The sequence below is a fragment of the Rhinocladiella mackenziei genome, assembly GCF_000835555.1.
Source record: "Rhinocladiella mackenziei CBS 650.93 unplaced genomic scaffold supercont1.1, whole genome shotgun sequence".
Lineage (NCBI taxonomy): Eukaryota > Fungi > Ascomycota > Eurotiomycetes > Chaetothyriales > Herpotrichiellaceae > Rhinocladiella > Rhinocladiella mackenziei.
This window is the reverse complement of record NW_013550604.1, coordinates 4,787,831-4,806,314: the sequence shown is the minus strand read 5'-3', so window position 1 is coordinate 4,806,314 and position 18,484 is coordinate 4,787,831. Positions and strand designations below refer to the sequence as shown.

Here is an 18,484-nt window from a genome sequence, read left to right as displayed (position 1 = left end):
ACAGTGTAGTATGTTACATAAAGACCCATCAGGAACTGTTTTCGGTCATCGATGCCGCTGCTGGTGGGCTGTGGAGTCGAGTATTTACCCTAGATCGTTTTGCCGTATTCTTTATCTTGAAACCGGGCCGTTGGATCGACAATCTCTCCCGTGGAAGCAGGTGTTGATCAAAAAGGTCATTACTGTCTATATAAACACCATTCTTAACTCGACTGACTCCATTCACTTCAAGAAAGTCTCAAACACCATACCATCCATACGCAGCACCTTCAAACATGGCTTCAGCCGACAGTCTGTACACATACAACCCAAGCCATGCCCTCCCTATTGCCTTTGCCAATGTCATCGGTGTATCACTAGTTTTACACATCCTTCAGAACTTGTAAGTCAGTTCCGCGCCCCTTTGTTCAGCCCGGCTCTAACATCCCCATCTTCAGCCGTTATGCATATTGGAGGATCACCTTCTTCATGTTCTGGGGCGGCACCGTCTTCATGACCGGATGGATTCTGCGCACCTTCTCGACCTACAACCAGGCAAATCTAGGCCTGTATATTGCACAGTCCGTCTGCATTTACGGTGGCCCTCCCATTTACTCTGCCGCCGGGTACAACATCCTCGGTCGCCTCATGCACTACCTCCCCATGCATGCACCACTCAACCCCGACCGGGTCCTCTACTTCTTCATCTATCTCGGGGTTCTCGTCGAATCGCTCACCGCTGCAGGGGCAGCACGCATTGCCGCTGCCGCGGACGACCTGTCCGTGTACAAGAGCGGGGGTACGTTGATAACCATCGGCCTCGTGCTGCAAGCCATGGTCGAGAGCATTTTTGCCGGCATGGTCGCCTGGCTCCACCGCCGCTGCGTGCGCTCAGGAACACTCCCCCGCAACGTCCGCACCATTTGCATTATGCTCTACGGCACCTCGGTGCTCGTGATTTTGCGCTGCGTCTTCCGCGCCATCGAGGCTTTCAGCACGTTCACTTCTCCGGAATCGTGCTCGTCGTTGTGCCAGGCCTTCTACGACCATGAATGGTATGTATACGCATTCGAAGCAGCGCCCATGGTTCTATACACATATTGGCTGAACATCATTCATCCTGGACGGTTCTTGCCGCGCCAAAAGAATCGGTATCTCGACATGGATGGCACGACAGAACGTTATGGGCCTGGTTGGATAGAGCAGCGAGCTACTTGGTGGACTTTCGTTGATCCATTTGATATCCGCAATCGTGTTAAGGGCGAGACCCGGCATGAGAAATTCTGGGAACAGCCTGACAAATGGCCAGCATGCGATGACGGAAGTTTTGTCGAAAAGACAGCAACGAACACTTCGACAGGGATAACGAGGGCAGAGAAAATGAATTCTTGACAGTTGTGAGAAAGGGTTTCGGGAGATATATCGGAATATGGCTCATAGAATTTGACGTATTTAGGAAGATATGGAATGCCATAATTTATATTTGATCTTCAATCTCATAATATCACAACATACCGAGAGAATTCGTCTTCATAGTTTCACATGACGTTGTCAGGGATGACTCAATCGATTTATTTTCATCGTATCACCATGACAAGGCTATAACTTATGAAGCGCCTCGGTCACAGCTCGACACTTCGAACCCGGTATCATAATAGCTAGAAGAGCTAAAAGGCATGGCCGATTCGCCGGTGAGAGCTTCTGATTGTGCATTGAGGACTTTAGCATTGTGACCTCGTGAGGCGTCTCTGTGGAGGGTTACCGGGCATTGAGGAGATGATGTACCCTGGCGGCGGCACATGTCCTCACATATCACCGTACTTTCGATATACCCAAGGTCTAGGAACCAGATATTGTGAGAAGAAAGTAGGATGCGCTCGTTGATTTGGGACGACGTCGGGCTGGGATAAGGTCGCGGACTCTGGGCAAGGTCCTCGATGATGCTGTTAAATCCCTGAAGGCGACCCTTATGCCCTTCAGCCCCGCACGGGAGGATGGTCCGTGCGAGCTATCGATAGGATTATTCGGGATTAAGAAGCCTCAGCTCGGACGAGATAACCCTGGGCATGGAGGGGAGGTGGTATCTGCGGGCCATTCCTTGTGTCTTCTCAGCCTGGAGGAGACATGGAGCCACAGTACAATGGAACCGAGATCATCCATGTGTGAACGTCTCTACCTCTTCTGGCCATCGTCCACTACATTGAGGGAATATACGCTGTTCAGGCGTTCCGTTCCGACCAAGCCGAATTTGTATTCCCGCCGAATGTTGATAACTTTCCTCATGAAAAGTTGACGAGGCTGGCGAAATCATTGTATCTTCTTCCACATCGTGGAACGCTCAATCTGCATTCAACCTCGGGAGGAAGACTCGTAGGTGATTTCGGTACGTCTGTCAGGGAGAGCGGCTTCGGGATCATTGACAAGAGTCCAATTCCTCGATCGCACTTGTCTCATGTAATGATCTTGTGCATTGGAGATGGGGACAGCGTGGGATTGGAATTCTTCGGAAGCCACCACTCTGTGCAGGGCGCCGGCGGCAGCGACTACAATCCCCGCGATGCAGATGCAGAGAAGAACGACAACGGGATCGGACAGGCCCATGGTAATTAGAGAGACCAACAGTTGAACATTGGACTTTCAACGTGTGAAGGGGATGAGGTGGTGTAGAAAAAGAGCCCTTGAGGCGGAGTCGTGTTCAGCCGAGTGTCCCTATTCAATCCGAGAGAAACCGGGAGCTGAGGGTACCAGTACCAAGGAGGCACTTGTATGTGAATCGGTACCGGATGCTGAACATATACCGAGGAACAGGTCCACTCGGATCGCCTCCCGGTGCCACACTTTATCCAGGTCAGCAGCGAGGATTCGTCACCTTGTTTCAGGTCATCCAACAAGTCCACTCATCAGTCAACTGCCTGTGCCTGTGTGCATAAAGATTGAAAAACCCCTCAGCACGAGGGAAAGAAAAAAGTAATCCACACCAAAGGAATTGCCAAAGGCTTTCGCCAAATTTGCTAACTATCAAGGGGCTGGACCTGCGACACCACAGCAATAAAGGTTGATTGACCAGTCACTCAGCGGTGCTGACGCTGACAGCCTTGCGAGAAATTCTGCGTCGAAGTCTAAACAATCAGGGTGGCTCATAAGACTTGCTGATGAATTCGATTCCGGCACAGGAGTCGACCCGCTTGCTCTCCCGTGATTGAGTTCGGGAATCTTCTAGCAGCCCGTTTCATTCCGGCGTAAACATGCTCTCCGCTACCTCCTCAATCCCCCTGGGCATTCTGCCCAACAATTTACCTAGCAACGGGTCAATTGTCGCGGTCTCGCCCTGGGATATTCCCTCATGCCAACCCGCCCAGCTCTCAATCACCCAGAACTTGTCCTCCGATACGCTTTTCTTCACGTACTTGTGATACCTTTCCGCTTCCTGCTTGCCTACAATATCGACCCCGACTTTGCGCCCCGTGTACCGTTCCACCATCATCGCGATGTCACTGATACTGGTGGCACGCGGACCAGTCAGGTTCAATGTCTGGCCTAGATATTTCTCGTACCTTTGAAGGATCTTTGCAGTGCCTTCGCCTAGGTCGTCCCACGATACCCACGATACCGGACCATCGTTGGGGATCACAAATCGGACCTCACCGTTGTCACTCTTCTTGAACGTCCGCGGCTGAAACCCGGCGTACAGCCACCAGCTCTCGGCGTAAATACCCTCTCTTACCACCACATACTGCAGCCCACTTTGCATTAGATACTTGATGGTCTTGATATGCGCTTGCTGAACCCCTGCTACGCTCTCGAGTCCTGTCCTCCCACCGAACATCAAACTGGTATAAATGACTGTTTTGATGCCGACAGATTTTGCTACGTCAATTGCAGCTTTATGGTGAAGCCATCTGTCCACACTAGGGGAAGGAAAAGACACAAGGAAAAGAGTGTCGGCGCCTCTGAACGACGAGGCTAGCGAGTCAGGGAATGTGAAATCGCCTTGTCTGATTTCTATGCCAGCGTTGCGGGCTGCAGCAGAAACTTTGTTTGGATAGCTCGAGGAAATGATAAGTTCTGATGGCGGAATGAGGTTGAGACGTAATATTGAGTCAAGGACTCGAGATCCAAGGTTTCCTGTCGTGCCTGTGAGGACGAGCATCGTTGCACCGTCCAAGCTGCCACCCTTTTTTTTTTTTTTTTTTTTTTTTTCCGTTTTGTTTTGGTGAAGGGGGAAGGAGAAGGGGGGGCGAGTTGCTAGTGGATATTTCAAGATGCTTGTGTTCCCAGCGCGGTGCAGCAGAAAGACTCCAAATTTGAAAACAACAGATGTTCTCTATATGGGATGCTCAGCATCTAGATCTTCAAGGTGCGTACGCTCTTGTTGGTGATTTCGCATGTTCGGACGAATTTAGGCTGAGATTTATAAGCGAGACAATGATAGCAAATGATAAGACAATGGCCTAGTGCCAGCGCTGGTTGTGCTGGCGAATACTCAGCTTGGACCCGTAATGGGCTGAAGGAGGGGGAAGAGGAGTAAGTGGAGGTGGAGAAAGCAAGAGTGCAAGTAAGGGAAGAGCAAGACATCACCATATCGTTGCAGAAAGCAGCGAACTTTCAGCCGGAAATCCTGCACAAGCTCTCAAGCGCTTCGATGCTTCTCGTGAAGGTGCGCGTTCTGACGGGAGGGATAAGCATAACATGGAGACCCATGAATAGCACTCAAAGGCCGTTTCTTGGAGTTATGGGGCGCTAATATGGCATTGAGGATTTTGAAGAATATCTTCTAAGTTCATGAGGTTAACCTCGCACAATTCCGAGACCACATGCTGGGATTTTGTCTTCGAGAAGGGTTGGGTCGACAGGTCTATGTCGCATATTTGACCATGGAGGGAACTACTCATCGGCAGCGGTGATAACTTCGCAGGGCCAAGCCACTGTAGATGTAAGTCCTGATTCAATGACGATACAAACTTGAGGACGATCTGGCAAAAGGATGTCAGCACATTCAACAAATGCGAAGAATACCTTGGATGATCACCAGCTTGACTTTTGAACCTCCTTCATAATGATAACGGTGCTAGGTTGAAGACTCGAAGTTGAAAGCCAGCTCCCAGCTGGGTGCAAAGTGAGGGCAGCCCTTGCCAAGCCTCAATACCACTTTACGCGTCTCGATACCTCGACGCGCCTCAGCCCTAACCGTCCACTAATTTTGAAATCTGCGCTTTTCATTTTCTTCGTGTAGCAGAGCTCATTGCGAACAAGTGTCGCAACTTGATGTCGCAATCATGTCGGGTCAGCCAGAATCGTCCTCGTCAGCAGCAAGAAAAGCTTTGAATGCCAATGCAAATGGCGCAGCCACGGACTACGAACTCCCTTGGTACTCACACTTCAATCAAATAGTATACAGTGATCGCTGACGTAGACAGGGTCGAGAAATACCGACCAGTCTATCTTGATGATGTTGTGGGAAACTCCGAGACGATTGAACGACTCAAGATCATTGCAAAAGATGGAAATATGCCTCATGTCATCATATCAGGAATGCCTGGAATCGGCAAAACCACCTCCATCCTGTGTCTTGCGCGGACTCTTCTAGGGGACGCGTACAAAGAGGCAGTTCTAGAATTGAATGCCAGTGATGAGAGAGGTATCGATGTGGTTCGAAACAGGATCAAAGGGTTTGCGCAGAAGAAGGTGACGTTGCCTCCTGGTCGGCATAAGCTGGTGATATTGGATGAAGCAGACAGGTACGAGGGTGACGACATATGCTCGAAGGCATGCACCATGTTAACGAAAATTCAGTATGACCTCGGGCGCGCAACAAGCGCTCCGAAGAACAATGGAAATCTATTCGAACACCACTCGGTTTGCATTCGCATGCAACCAATCAAACAAGATCATTGAACCGCTTCAGTCTCGATGTGCGATCCTAAGATACTCCCGGCTGACGGACGCGCAAGTGGTGCAACGACTAATGCAGATAATGGAGGCAGAAAAAGTCGAATATACCGAGGATGGTCTGGCTGCCCTCGTGTTCAGTGCCGAAGGAGATATGCGACAAGCCATCAACAACCTGCAAAGTACCTGGGCAGGATTCGGACTCGTCAGTGGCGACAATGTTTTCCGCGTGGTTGACAGTCCGCATCCAGTCAAAGTACAAGCAATGATCAAGGCTTGCTGGGAAGGCAAGATCGACAGTGCGGTGGACAGCTTGAAGGAATTGTGGTAAGTGAACCATTGGTGGAATTGTGGAAATGTCCGTGGCTACAATTGATGTGGGCCACGTCACTAACAGGATGGGCAATATACGTTAGGGATCTGGGATACTCCTCACACGACATCATAAGCACTATGTTCCGAGTGACCAAGACGATCCCCACATTGTCAGAACATTCGAAGCTCGAGTTCATCAAGGAAATTGGCTTCACGCACATGCGTATTCTAGAGGGAGTGCAAACATTTCTGCAGTTGAGCGGATGTCTGGCGAAGTTGTGCAAGATCAACATGAAGCCTGAATTGTTCGAGGGGCCAGCATAAGATGGGAGCGAGAAAAGATGGATCGGCTGAAAGTCTGAAACTCTAACAATTACGGGATATCAATTACCAAGATTGAACAGCAAAGAGGCCGATTACCGATAAGAATGGTTCGTCTACAACCTTACGGTGCCCTGTGCATGAATAACAGAATCTCCAAGCAGTTCAGTGGCAGTGGGTTCGCTTGGCAGGTGAGCGCGAGCCTTCAATCTGCGAACCAGAGGGTGGACGTCGGCTGCTCAGCCCCCGAATGTCCGACATGATGCACTCGCTGATTGTGGCCCCCCCCCCCCCCTCTTTTGGCTACTGAAATTCTCGAGCATACACTTGATCAACATCCGGTGATTAAATGACGACAAGTGATCGTCTATGATCGTTTTGATTATTGATTGCTACGTACATTTTACAGTAAAAGTGACCGGGTGACGTTATGATCAGGCATTTTCTTATTCGTAAGCGGGATAAGTACCCGACACTGTTAGACATTTGGCACAAAAGGCCAACAGACAAGAAAAGTGGCCAAGCTTGCATGGTTGGAGAGCTGGGGCCTGAACAACAGTCAGAATTCCAAGAATACAGAACCCCAGATGAAGTGCAGTGTAGCCGGTGAGCCTTGAGCTTCAGGATTGAGGCTGAGGAGGCGTTCCCCAGGTTAAGGGATGTCAAAGTCCGGCAAGTAATAATAGCTGCGAATCAGGAGCAGGAGGCTGTCCACTGTTTGCCCGCACTGGGCAAGATTTCGGCCCGTCGGGCTGCTAAGCAAGAATCTGGCCGTTTGTTCAGGCCAACCCAATGAACCCCTTTGTTTCCGCTCTAGCTCGACTGTTTCCCTTTTCTCGGTTTTTGGCTCCTGCAGGTCGTTTGACCTGCCACCAAGAAAATCGCCGGTGGCTTGCGTGACGCGTCGTTGCTCCGACCTCCGTCTCTAACGCATCTCCTCGTCATCTCATTCGACGCAGTGCTCTCTTAGCTGTTCTAGCAATCCTCCTGCGTGCTAGTGCCGTACACTAACCTTCTAACCCCGTTTACCGTCCAAGTTTCTAACTTCGGACTCCAAGCAAATGGCTTCCAGCCCATGCCGGCAAGGCTGTGCACAATGAGCGCTGGGCCGTTGGTTGCTCTGCCTGGGCCCTGCCTTTCATTTTATCCTATTGCTGACGACTGACAAACAGTGCCGTGGCCCGCCTGAATCTGGCCGTGGGTTACGACCCTACTATATCTTTCCTTTCCCGCCCCCTCTTTGTTGGCTTTTTGTTCTTCTCCAGCAATCTGCAACACAATCCATTTTAATAAACTCAGGAGACGAGACCTTGACCGGATATTTCTTGGTGAAGCGACATAACATACACCTAATCGTCAGATATGAAGTCCTTCGCATCGGCCCTGCCTTTGGCAGCAGCGTTCTTCGCTACCTCCTCTCTTGCATGGCTTCCATCTTGCACGGTATGTTTGACCGCTGTTTCAATCATACCATGCGCCGGCTGACATTTTTGCTCCTAGTGGTCTGATTGCATGGGGAGCTGGGACGGCACATCCTGCGACTCCGCGAATGGGTGGGATTGTCTCTGTTCCAATCAAACCGCTATTTCCCAATTGAACACCTGCGTCGCTACCAGCTGCACCAATACCACTGATCAAGAGGGTGAGGAGAAAATTGGACAAACATGAAGGGAGGAAGAGAATGCTGACAAATGGGATAGCCATCTACGGTGCCGTCGCACAACTTTGCGCCAATGCTGGTGTAACTGTCACCAACTCTCAGCAAGCCACCTTCAGCGCTACCTCAGGTGGCTCGGCCTGGCCTTCTCAGATCACTGCTGCTCCCGGATTCGGCCCTGGTGGCGGCTGGAACTCCGAAGCCTGGTCCAGCTGGATCTCTGCTTGCTCGACCGGTTTGCCCTCTGCTCCTTCCGGCTGGGGTGGCAGTGGTTCATGGGGTGGCCCAGGCATGTGGGGAGGCTCAGGTGGCCGTGGTGGCCCAGGAGGCTTCGGTGGTCCATGGGGAACCAAGGCTAGCGGCATCGACTGCGATTCCTGGACTACCTGGACTGCTGGATGGGGCCCTTTCTCCTCCTGGACTGGTACCTGGTCTGGCTGCAGCTCTACCACCGCCTCTCCTATCCCCGCTACCATCACTACTACCGTCACCACTGGTGGCTCGACTCAAGTCATCACCGGTACCACTTTCGGTATCCAGGCTGTTGCAGCTGCCACCACAAGCGCCGACTCCGACAGCGCTGCTCCTTCTCTCCGTGGCCTCAGCGCTTGCGGCGCTCTTGTTGCAGCCATCTTCGGCACAATGCTTGCTTTGTAAAATGAATGAGATGGATTTCAAGTCGCATTCTAATACACTGGAGTTTTTTGATACCATGCATTGGGTTGGAAGCAATTCAGCTATTCGGCAAAAGTGGACAACGAGGTTGATGATCACATTATTACAAGGATTCATGATGGATTGTATTGTTACTGGTTACTGTGGAGCTGATCCAAAATGACACGATCCGTAAAGAAATTGAATTATTGTGCCAAATTTGTTCCTTGATCTCTCTCGGTTCAGGCGTTGCGCCTGGAGAATATCTAAGCTTCGGTCAAAGGTAAATTGACGAGGGAGAGTTGCCAAGCATCTGATGTCATCGTGAGCATCCTCCCTGGGATCGATCAACTTTTGGAGTTTGCGTTGGCTTGCCGCTACTCCATGAAATGCTACGTCCAACGACTAAGTCTTGAGGATTGAGTACAGAAGAAATACTTGTTTATCAGGGCAAAGTTGCGGCTCGCCTATGGCTTCCCGGAAGGCGGAAAATCCAACGACTCCACGCCTTCCCGCGTGATTCCAACATTCACGTCCTCTCTTCTACCCTGCTATTGTATCCTCTTGTGGTCCTACATTATCATTTTTCTTCCGGTCCTAAGTAGCAATTCCTCGATATAATCATCATCATCCATCATGACACGAATCCACCACTTTCCCCTCTCGTTGGTTCTTTGTTGGCTCTCATATGCTGCCCTGTGTATGGCTCAAGACGATGTAGATCAATGCGCTGTGAGTACATTGGGTTGACTAGGGCTGGGAACATTGACCTGATCTTCCCAAAAAAAAAAAAAGCTTGTCTGTGTTGCCAACGTTGACGGCACCGGTTGTTCCCAAAGGTGGGACGAGCACAATTTGTTACATCCCTCTTGTGTGTATGGACTAATCAAACACAGCCAGTGGACATGCCTTTGCGCCAACGACATGTATATTGAACGGCTAAACAACTGCACGGCTACATCTTGTAACGCGACCGACCAACAAGGTACGTTTTCTGATCCAGCATTTCGATCAGGTCTGGACGGAAACTCACCTTTCTAGACACATATTCAGCCATCGCCGAAATTTGTGCCGTATTCAGCATTCCTATCACCATCGGTCCCGAGGCGACTGCTCTTACCTCCACATCCAATCCATTGTTCAGCACTGTAGCCATACCATCCCAATCGAGCCTACCTCCTGTGATCACAACGATCACGTCGGGCGCCACGAGCATTACGATGTCGGCATCCGAGAATGTACCGGTCTCGACGAGTCATGCTAGCACGTCGACGGTTTCGATGAATTCTTCTGGAAGTTCGGGCGGTTCCTCAACGTCTGTGCAAAGCTCGACGAGTTCCTTTGCAGGCGCAACAGCGGCATCGTCAACCCCGACCGACAATGAATCGAGTCATTTCAGCTCCCCCTCGAGAATGGCATTAATCTTGGGGGTGGGGTTGACAAGCATCATTCACTTGATTTTGGTTTAATATTGTGCATTCCAACGACAAGGAACCCCCTTCAATGGGACTACGCGAGGTTGCTCTAGAAGGTTCAATGTTCAAGAAGCGAAATCAACAATACATCATAGGCGAACATTATGCAAAACGAATTCAAGGAAGACCGGGATGAATGGTTTCATACGCACTAAGCCCGGTTGCAAGGCGGCCAATGACCAAGATGACGGTAAATGAGGCTAACGAGTCGCGACTCGGGGAACTGGGGGCGCTCACATTAGGACTTGGGTTTTGTTGGATCCCCCTGACGCATTTGGAAGGATTGTACTTTCTCCATCGCAGACAAATGACATAAGCGACCCTGAAAATCTCGAGAAGTGTTTCTCCCTCTCTCTTGAAACTGCTGTGTGCATCTGAACAAACGCAAAAGTGCTCGGAACAGACCTATCCGCTGACTAACGCAGCATCATCCGTAGAGCAGTAACACGTACATTCCGGGCAGAATCTTGAGAAAGAGACGCACAGGGAGCGGGCGGGACTGAAAGGCTTCTTCGATACTAGTTTTGGTCGTTCCCCCTTTCCTCAAAGCGATGCCTGATTGCCTGAATAGCTTCAATCTCTAGCGGAAGTTTCCCCCAGTGATTGGCACTAAACCTCATAGGACGCCCCGCCGCGACGCCTTAGAACCAGCGTGAAGGAAACAGTTCTCGGAAAAGAATTGGGTAGAAAGATCTGCAAATCTAAGACCTGTCCAGGACTAAGAATTGCTTGGAGCATGGTTCTTTCTCAACCCTAGCAAAGAGTGAGGAAAATGGGCCATGGACTAATGGGTGTGAACGACCACGGGTTGACGACCGACCACTGGCCATTGAGCAGAAGTGATTGTGTGATTTGTGTGGGTGGGTGCGGTTAAGGAGCAATTGAGGAAAATGGATCGCTTGGTGGAATGGTGCGAAGTGGCTCAAACCGAAGGGAAGCTGGTTCCGGTGATGGTGGCACCAAGGCAATATAAGTTGGTCAGCCGGAGGGCAACGCAGTCAAAATGAGAGCGTGTAGAGGGCCATCTGCTTCTCGTTTTGTAGGTCGAGAGAATGAGCCCCCTATTGTGTACAGAGGTGTCCGGTCAGAAGCAGGATGCTGCCTGAGTCGCTGGGTGCAGATGAGGGATTGCTGTACCTGCAGACTGCTAGTAGCATGCTGTACCCGTCGCTGTTACGACTGCTACTGTTTCTCTGTCTGGGGCGCGCCGCCATCCAACCGCCGCCCGCACTCTTAATCTCCTTCCTTTTCCATACAGCAGCCGCCGTCTCTGCCTCTACCACCAAAATCGAATCTCTTCCACCACGGAGTCCACTGTTACATTCAATCGCAGCCATCTATCACCGCGCGCGCTTGAAAAGCAACCTGCCAGAGATGTCTTTCCGCCAGTAGCATCTCACACGGCCCATCCTGCAGACCCATCATCCTCATTAACATTTCCTGCCCACCGACCTCCTGTCACCGAGCAGGATTCGTCCGCCCTGACGTCCACTTGTCCGAACCCGCAGGCCCAGAGGAGATCTTTCCTCGAAGCCTTGCTGGTCCGCCAAAAGAAAGTCATTCCTCCAGACAATCGTTCAGCCACGTCGCGCGTTCTCAATCCCATCAACTACGTCCCTCGACCGACCCCCGTTCGCGTGCAGCCTCAGCCGCCGCATCAACGTCAAACTTCGGCCGACATTGGCGCCGGTGAAGTCCACACCTTACTCAGTCTCCCTGAACAGCGTCGATCCCGCCAACATTCCCCTACGGATCCAATTGTCGAACACAGTCCCCGTTTAACTCCTCGAGCTGGCGATCGAACCAGCATCGGCCTCCCACCTAATCAACAACGCGGTAATCTCCCTGAATCCTCTCGAAGCGTCGGACCCATGGTTGAGTCGGAAAAGAAAGAACCTAATGGGCTGAAAGAGCCGGATCGAGCGCTCATTCCGACGTCGAAATACAATACTCGAGAACGTGATCTCGAGGCACAACAAGCATCTTCAGTATTGGGTCCGAGTTATGGAGTCAATCCTCTCGATCAACCATTACAACCCCCTCGGCGCATCACCTCCCATCGCTCTCTAAGACGTGCGCAATCCGCTGCTTCAATACACTCTTCTGCTTTCGCCAGAACGAACACAGACGGTCGACCTCCTGTCAGTGGCTCACAAGAAGAAGTTGGTCAGGAATACCCTGGAGGTGATGACGGCAGTGTCGGAGAAGAACTTGCTTGGGGACCATCTCATCCATGCTTTCCGCATCTAAATCCTCATGTCCCCCGCAATTCCCGCGAATATGCCGCCACCAGAGTTATCCGTATACGGAGAGACTGGATGGTAGCCGGTGACTTGGCTCCAACCTATTCCAACATCTATCCCGAAATCCTCGACCCATTAATGCAAGAACAAGAATTCCGCTATGTGATTGAACATATCAATCAAACTTTGTGCCAAGCATACGACCCTTTTTCGACGTGGAACTGGTTCGATGGACTGATAGGTCTTGTGACGGGCTGGTTCTGGGAAGACTTCCGACCCATGGGTATCAAGGGTCATTTGAAGGCACTTGACGAATGGTTGGAGGACTGGAATCATACAGTCGGGGCAAGAGATGGTGTGAAAATCATCCCTCTCCGGCGTACCGGTTACATGAACCTCGATATTCAGATTCCTGATCCGCAGGTTAGAGTCGTCGGTGATGGAGATGGAGAATCTCAACAATCTCCGCCCACCGCACCCCCTCCGGACACCGCCGGTACTCAAACCAAGTTGCCTTAACGGAGAAAGAAGCCAAATGGCAAAGAAAATTCTCTTATGTGTTATTATTCCTTTTCTTATCGGATTTTTAACTCGAACTGGCTATCCCTCGGTTTTTCGGTACAGGAACTCAGGCATGTGAGCGTTTCGAGCATGGCGTTATGTTGACAAAAGAGAATAGAATGCAAGCCTCAGTGGATGATACTATGGCGAGGGGAATGTATTTTATTGGATGTTCCCAACCCTCTCACATGTCAGTCTGGATTTTCAGTGATCAGATATCAGGTTCAGATTCAGGTTTTAATGCGTGTGTTCTATCGAGATTCGACTGGGGAGAACGATGGGAGTTCTGGTACTAGTAGGGAGAGATACTCAGACAGTGAGTGAGACGGACTAGAAAGGGAGGGGGGAAAGTGTAACAAGCGAGTGAGTAATACGGCCGAGCATTTCATTTCATTCTTTTGAGGCATGGTGTTCGGCGACGGCAGACAGGGAGGTACGTGGAATCGGCAGGAGAAGCAGCTGGCATGGTATGGGAGTGGGAGTGGCTGGTGGTGTGCTCTGGCGCTGGTATCTGAGAAAGGCCCTCAAAATCAAATTCATGGTTTCATTACCCTCAACGCCGCCTTCATTTCCTCAGATGTGCCTTTCTTCCACCGGTTCCTCCGTCCCATTTTATTTCCGTGCGACGTGCTTTTGCCCCGCCCCTCATCCGACTCGGCGTACACTATGCCGTCATCGACGCAAATCATCTGTTCCCTCATTCAGCCTCGTCTGCCTTTCCTCGGCTGTACCATCTCCCTATCGCGGTCACCGACATCAGCCAGATTAACATTCTTCAAGGCGCCAATCGACGTCTGGTGCGATTCACACCTCCCTTCCTCATAACTCCATATATCTCCCATCAACTTCTTTTCAACAGACTCCTTCAGGTCTAAAAATTCCTTAATCATCCGCGCGATACGGAATACGGTGGTCCTACGGTAGTCCATCAGTTCCTCCTGGAATGGGATGCACGAGCCGATTTCCTGACCTGGCTCTCTACCTCTTCCCAGTCCTTCCTTCCTGCAATTGCTGTCGCCCTCACCGTTCCCGTTCTCGGTCTCTTTGTGGAGTTTCTACCTCCGCCATTCAATGCCTAGATCCCGACAGAGAATATCGAGATAAGATTGGATTTCAATGATGGTATCTGGGCTGCTGACGCCGTGTCATCGCTCCCTCCATGCTTGGACGAGCTGAACTTCTCCGTCGGCAAGGCGCTGGAGATCATCAAGGCTGGGGCTTGAGGTCTTGTTGTGTCAAACGGGCGTCCGAGATCGCGGCTTTCAGCCTTCTCGCGTCGACGCCATCCACCAGCAGAAGCGGCATTGGAGACGTCGCGAACCGGCCCTCTTATGATGCTACTCCTCATAAAGCGCACAGCTCGCTTGTGATCGCGGTCTGGCCTGCTGATATCAGCCGCACAAACACTAGTGCACGAAGGCCGGGTTGCGAAGTATCGAGATGGGACTCTGTCTACATAAACCCCAGCAAGTGTGCGAAGGGCGTTCTTGTCCTTTCCCAGGGGATTGGTTCAATTGATTCGGGAGCAATGGGGATTTTGTAAGCCGTGGCAGCGGTGGTAATAGTCTTTTTGCACTTCTTGCTATGACTGTTGGCGCCGCTTTCATCGACGGTACTGGCGTTGAGCAGCGTAAGGGATCCCCAACTGTGTAGCCTCGTCTGGATCGAAGGAATCGAGTCTTGGCTTCCAGCTTATGCACCAGACAAATCGCATCCACAGAGAGATCTGTCCTCGTCCATACTCTTCCTCGATAATGATTTCTCCTCCTTCCAATGCCACGGGTGCCGCGCGATACACGGTGCGTTTATCCTCGTGCAGGGCCTTTAGGAAAGGATGGCCTTATCCCACGAGGCTAAAGTAAGTTGTGTCGAAGAATCTGTTTTTTCGCCATCCGCGACCATTGCGGCTTTTTCTCTTGCGGATCGCCCCAATTCAGCAGGCCACGTGCCCAGCACGGACTGGCCGGAACGTAAGAAACGATACATATCTGGTCCCAGATAATCAATAGCACGACTTGTGCCAACGGTCGCACCACTCAGTGCACACGCCTTCTGGCCCAGATCCTACAAGTAGATCGTAAATTTTGCCAGGCCCGGGTAAAGACTTGAAGTTGTCCACACGCCCGCCGGGTTGGGTTGGCCATGAGAGTTCAAGAAATAGTAGTTATTGTGAATGAAGGGTTGGTTAAACGGTGAATTGTAGAGCAGACTTAAAGCTTCCTAAACCTTGTGTAGACGTCCCGGTGGCTAGCTTCCGATGAGGTCAAATTGCAAGGCTGTGATCTGCTCGGAGTTTACGAAGGGGACTTATCTGCGCATGATTGCACGATCAGAAGCATAAAATTGCGTTTCTCTATCCATGCCAATAGAGAATCGAGCATCATCTAACGCTCTTCCCAAGTAGGAGAGCTATAGTGGCGGAAGTCGAATTTTATGTTCACGCTGACAAGAAGACCACGATAATGACCGCCTGAATATCTTTCGTCGTCGCCTTGGATGTTTCTCTCGGTATGAATCTCGTTGGATAACCCTTTTGGAAGTGATAGTTGTCATGAATGACTCTAAGACAAACACGTTGTACTCTGGACAGGTTTTTATAGAGAGAGGTCGTTTGTGACAATGAGGAGATGTTTTCGAAGCGCCTCAACGGCTTCGCTGTTTGAGGCTAACTCAAGATCCGTTCAGCGGTGGTTGAGCTAACGGATTGACAGGTGCAGGGATCCAGCCTCGAGGGCAAAGTCCGAAAGGGATCTCCCTCCGCTCATTAGCGTTGGATGCATGGAAGAACTCCGGTTCAGCAGCCTGAGACGCAGGGGTCGGGTAAGAGAAGAAACTTTGCATGACCCGTCTCTTCGAGGTATATATTTCCCTTGCTCACCCTTCCTTGTCCCAGGTTGTGTTGTTGGATCTGATTCTCATTCCCATGCTCAGCCGCAAATTACCAAGACCAGATGGAGAAAATTCTGAAGGGAGGCGGTAGAGGGTCAAAGTCGATTGATTGACCACCGGCTAGGTTTGGGTTCCAGCCTCCCGGCTGCGAGAGTGCCAAAGTCCCAGTTCGCCGCACAGTACGGAAAATACTAATTTCAACAAAAGGAAATGCGACCAACCAGTTACCATGGTGAAGCTATGCACGCCTCGGTATCCACTATGCCCGTTCATACATTCGTCTCCCATCTTCCCCCCCACCCAAAAAAAAGAACCAAAAAAAGAAACCATAAGGTTGAAAAAGGCCGAAAAGTACCAGCCAACAGGACCGCAGCTACCGTACAATGCGCGCCTCTCCATCTCTATAGAGCATTGTTCCATGCAAAAAAAGGACCACGGCAAAATACAGAAGTATCAAATATTCCACCCCGTTTTCCCGTATTTCCTTTTGACATGCTTTTTGTTGTGAGCCAGGATTTCCGGTCTCACATTTCATAATCGTACATCATGCAAAGGCAAACCCATGGGTAGTCATACAAATCATGTGTCATGCAAAATGGTATAAATCATCGAACAAATCAACCGTCGCGTACAAAGGAAATATGTTGAGTTCGTAATCTCGTCGTAGAATCATGACCAAGTCGTCGTCGTCAGGGGTATTTCTTCAACTCGTTTCGGCGCCTGCTCGGCCGGTCTGTGTTGTTGTCTCATCTTGAGGAAGAAGGTCGAGGCACACGGTGAAAATGTGTACAATCTGCTCTTCCCAGATCCCCATCTCGAAGTCGACAAGTCCATACTGCTCGAGTTGGTCGCACAAACTGACCAGTTCGTCCACCAAGGATTTTATAGTATCGGCAGAGAGAACATCTGCTGGTTGTCTCCGAGTCCTTAATGCTTCCTCAGTAATGTCTTTCTGCTTCTGGCCCAGGGCCTCCCAGCACAGGTTGAATTCTCGCCAAAGCCCAATTCGCTCTGCTTGCCTCGTCTCGTCATCGTGATGCAGTCCTAAGAAAGTTAATATCATATTCATCTCTTTCCCAATCTAGGATCGATCTTACCAAGAGCGGTAACAGAGCTCACCAACCAACGAGAGACCACGAGGATTTTCTCGCTGGCGTCGGTCACTCTGCCCGTGATGATCGCGTCAAAAGTGGACTTGAGCTGCTGCTGGTATTCCCTCAACCCCTCGTTGAGAGCTTCTTGACTGCCGCTCGGTGGGATGAGCTCTTCTGCTTCCCGCTGCTCCATTACAGAAAAGTCTACTTGTCCGGTGCTGTAAGACGCAGGTAGAGAGGGTCGTGACACGGCCACAGATCCATAGCTGCCTTGTTCCGGTTGGGATGTCACGTACTGAGAAGAACTCGATCCAACGCCGACTCCAGCATGCTCACCATGCCCCATGTATTGTGGCATGGCAAATTGATTCGCCATGACCTCAATGGCGGTCTGCCGCTGCTGAAAAGGGACGTTGTCGTAGATCGATGGAGGCCCAACTGGAGGGAGCATTGAACCCTGCGCGTATTGAGCATACTGCTGTTGATGTTGAGGCGGAGAAGCTTGCACTTGTTGCTGTCTGGAGGTACCCTGCATGTACGTCGGCGGATATTGCATTTCAACTCCTTGCAAAGGACTACCGCCCGGCATTTGAGAGCTACCATATTGCGGCTCCTGATACCCATAGCCAGGGAAACCAGGTAAATAGGGTCGCGTCATTGAAGACCGGCCAATGTCGCTCCTCGCTGGTGTTGCGGGCTGTGGATACCTCTCGCCAGACGCGGGGCCAACGGGTTGTCCTGGTAAAGGTCGCGACTGCGCTTGCGTCTGGTATGGCTGTCCATACTGCGAGCGCCGACGGTCATTGCCGTCCATTTAAGGAAAGCAGATCTCGTCCGTCGACGCCAGAGTGACGAGCACAACTGCCCACGCTCCGAACAAATTGTGTCTTGATATAATGAGTTCGGAGGGTCAGCCACCTCCTTGTACTTTGGTTCCTCTCCTTTCCCGCGCACCGAATTTTGTTCCTTCATACAATAGACACGGACGAAGAGAGGGGAGAGACTCGATATCGCCGTTACAGCGAGGGCCGAAGTTTGCTGGTGCCTGGACAAGGTCTCTGACCAATATGTAGGGCAAGAAAATGAAACGTAAAGAAATACCGACGCCACCTCTATGGCCGTGAAAAATCTGAAAAGGAATAAGAAGAGAAAGTCCGGACGTGAGAGAGAATTTCGGCCTCTCCACAGGGCTACTCTGAATGGCCTTGTCTAGCCGATCGATCGGTGGCTGGATCTTCGAACGTGATATTGGAATCTCGTCTCGAGGTTTCAAGGCGCAACTCGCTGATTGGAGGACCAATTGATAGACCGTGACTTTCACACCCTCAGATCGGTCTCGCTCAAGTAAAAAGTCCTCCAGTTCCGGCTATAAAATAGTTCCGTGTGAAATTTCGACGTGTATACAAC

General features: G+C 50.9%; 8 protein-coding genes across 8 annotated transcripts; 5 read left to right on the top strand and 3 right to left on the bottom strand.

Moving 5' to 3' along the window:
• Positions 1-275: 275 nt before the first annotated feature.
• Positions 276-1,371, top strand: Z518_01705 (uncharacterized protein; the record flags this gene model as incomplete). The annotated part of the gene is made up of 2 exons (XM_013422303.1): positions 276-382; positions 438-1,371. 2 exons carry the CDS (start codon positions 276-278, stop codon positions 1,369-1,371), a joined length of 1,041 nt encoding a protein of 346 aa, XP_013277757.1.
• Positions 1,372-2,328: 957 nt separating this feature from the next.
• Z518_01704 (uncharacterized protein) lies at positions 2,329-2,580 on the bottom strand (the record flags this gene model as incomplete). Its single annotated transcript, XM_013422302.1, has 1 exon — positions 2,329-2,580. One exon carries the CDS (start codon positions 2,578-2,580, stop codon positions 2,329-2,331), a length of 252 nt encoding a protein of 83 aa, XP_013277756.1.
• A 628-nt stretch (positions 2,581-3,208) lies between these two features.
• Positions 3,209-4,129, bottom strand: Z518_01703 (uncharacterized protein; the record flags this gene model as incomplete). The annotated part of the gene is made up of 1 exon (XM_013422301.1): positions 3,209-4,129. The coding sequence occupies one exon, from the start codon at positions 4,127-4,129 to the stop codon at positions 3,209-3,211; it is 921 nt and encodes a 306-aa protein (XP_013277755.1).
• Positions 4,130-5,255: 1,126 nt separating this feature from the next.
• Positions 5,256-6,507, top strand: Z518_01702 (replication factor C subunit 4; the record flags this gene model as incomplete). The annotated part of the gene is made up of 4 exons (XM_013422300.1): positions 5,256-5,347; positions 5,397-5,717; positions 5,773-6,195; positions 6,285-6,507. The coding sequence occupies 4 exons, from the start codon at positions 5,256-5,258 to the stop codon at positions 6,505-6,507; spliced, it is 1,059 nt and encodes a 352-aa protein (XP_013277754.1).
• A 1,359-nt stretch (positions 6,508-7,866) lies between these two features.
• Positions 7,867-8,818, top strand: Z518_01701 (uncharacterized protein; the record flags this gene model as incomplete). Its single annotated transcript, XM_013422299.1, has 3 exons — positions 7,867-7,947; positions 8,005-8,146; positions 8,205-8,818. The coding sequence occupies 3 exons, from the start codon at positions 7,867-7,869 to the stop codon at positions 8,816-8,818; spliced, it is 837 nt and encodes a 278-aa protein (XP_013277753.1).
• Positions 8,819-9,739: 921 nt separating this feature from the next.
• Z518_01700 (uncharacterized protein) lies at positions 9,740-10,284 on the top strand (the record flags this gene model as incomplete). Its single annotated transcript, XM_013422298.1, has 2 exons — positions 9,740-9,800; positions 9,857-10,284. The coding sequence occupies 2 exons, from the start codon at positions 9,740-9,742 to the stop codon at positions 10,282-10,284; spliced, it is 489 nt and encodes a 162-aa protein (XP_013277752.1).
• Positions 10,285-11,180: 896 nt separating this feature from the next.
• On the top strand, positions 11,181-13,052 carry Z518_01699 (uncharacterized protein; the record flags this gene model as incomplete). The annotated part of the gene is made up of 2 exons (XM_013422297.1): positions 11,181-11,263; positions 11,624-13,052. The coding sequence occupies 2 exons, from the start codon at positions 11,181-11,183 to the stop codon at positions 13,050-13,052; spliced, it is 1,512 nt and encodes a 503-aa protein (XP_013277751.1).
• A 3,634-nt stretch (positions 13,053-16,686) lies between these two features.
• On the bottom strand, positions 16,687-17,891 carry Z518_01698 (uncharacterized protein; the record flags this gene model as incomplete). Its single annotated transcript, XM_013422296.1, has 2 exons — positions 16,687-17,027; positions 17,081-17,891. 2 exons carry the CDS (start codon positions 17,889-17,891, stop codon positions 16,687-16,689), a joined length of 1,152 nt encoding a protein of 383 aa, XP_013277750.1.
• Between the last annotated feature and the right edge of the window lie 593 nt (positions 17,892-18,484).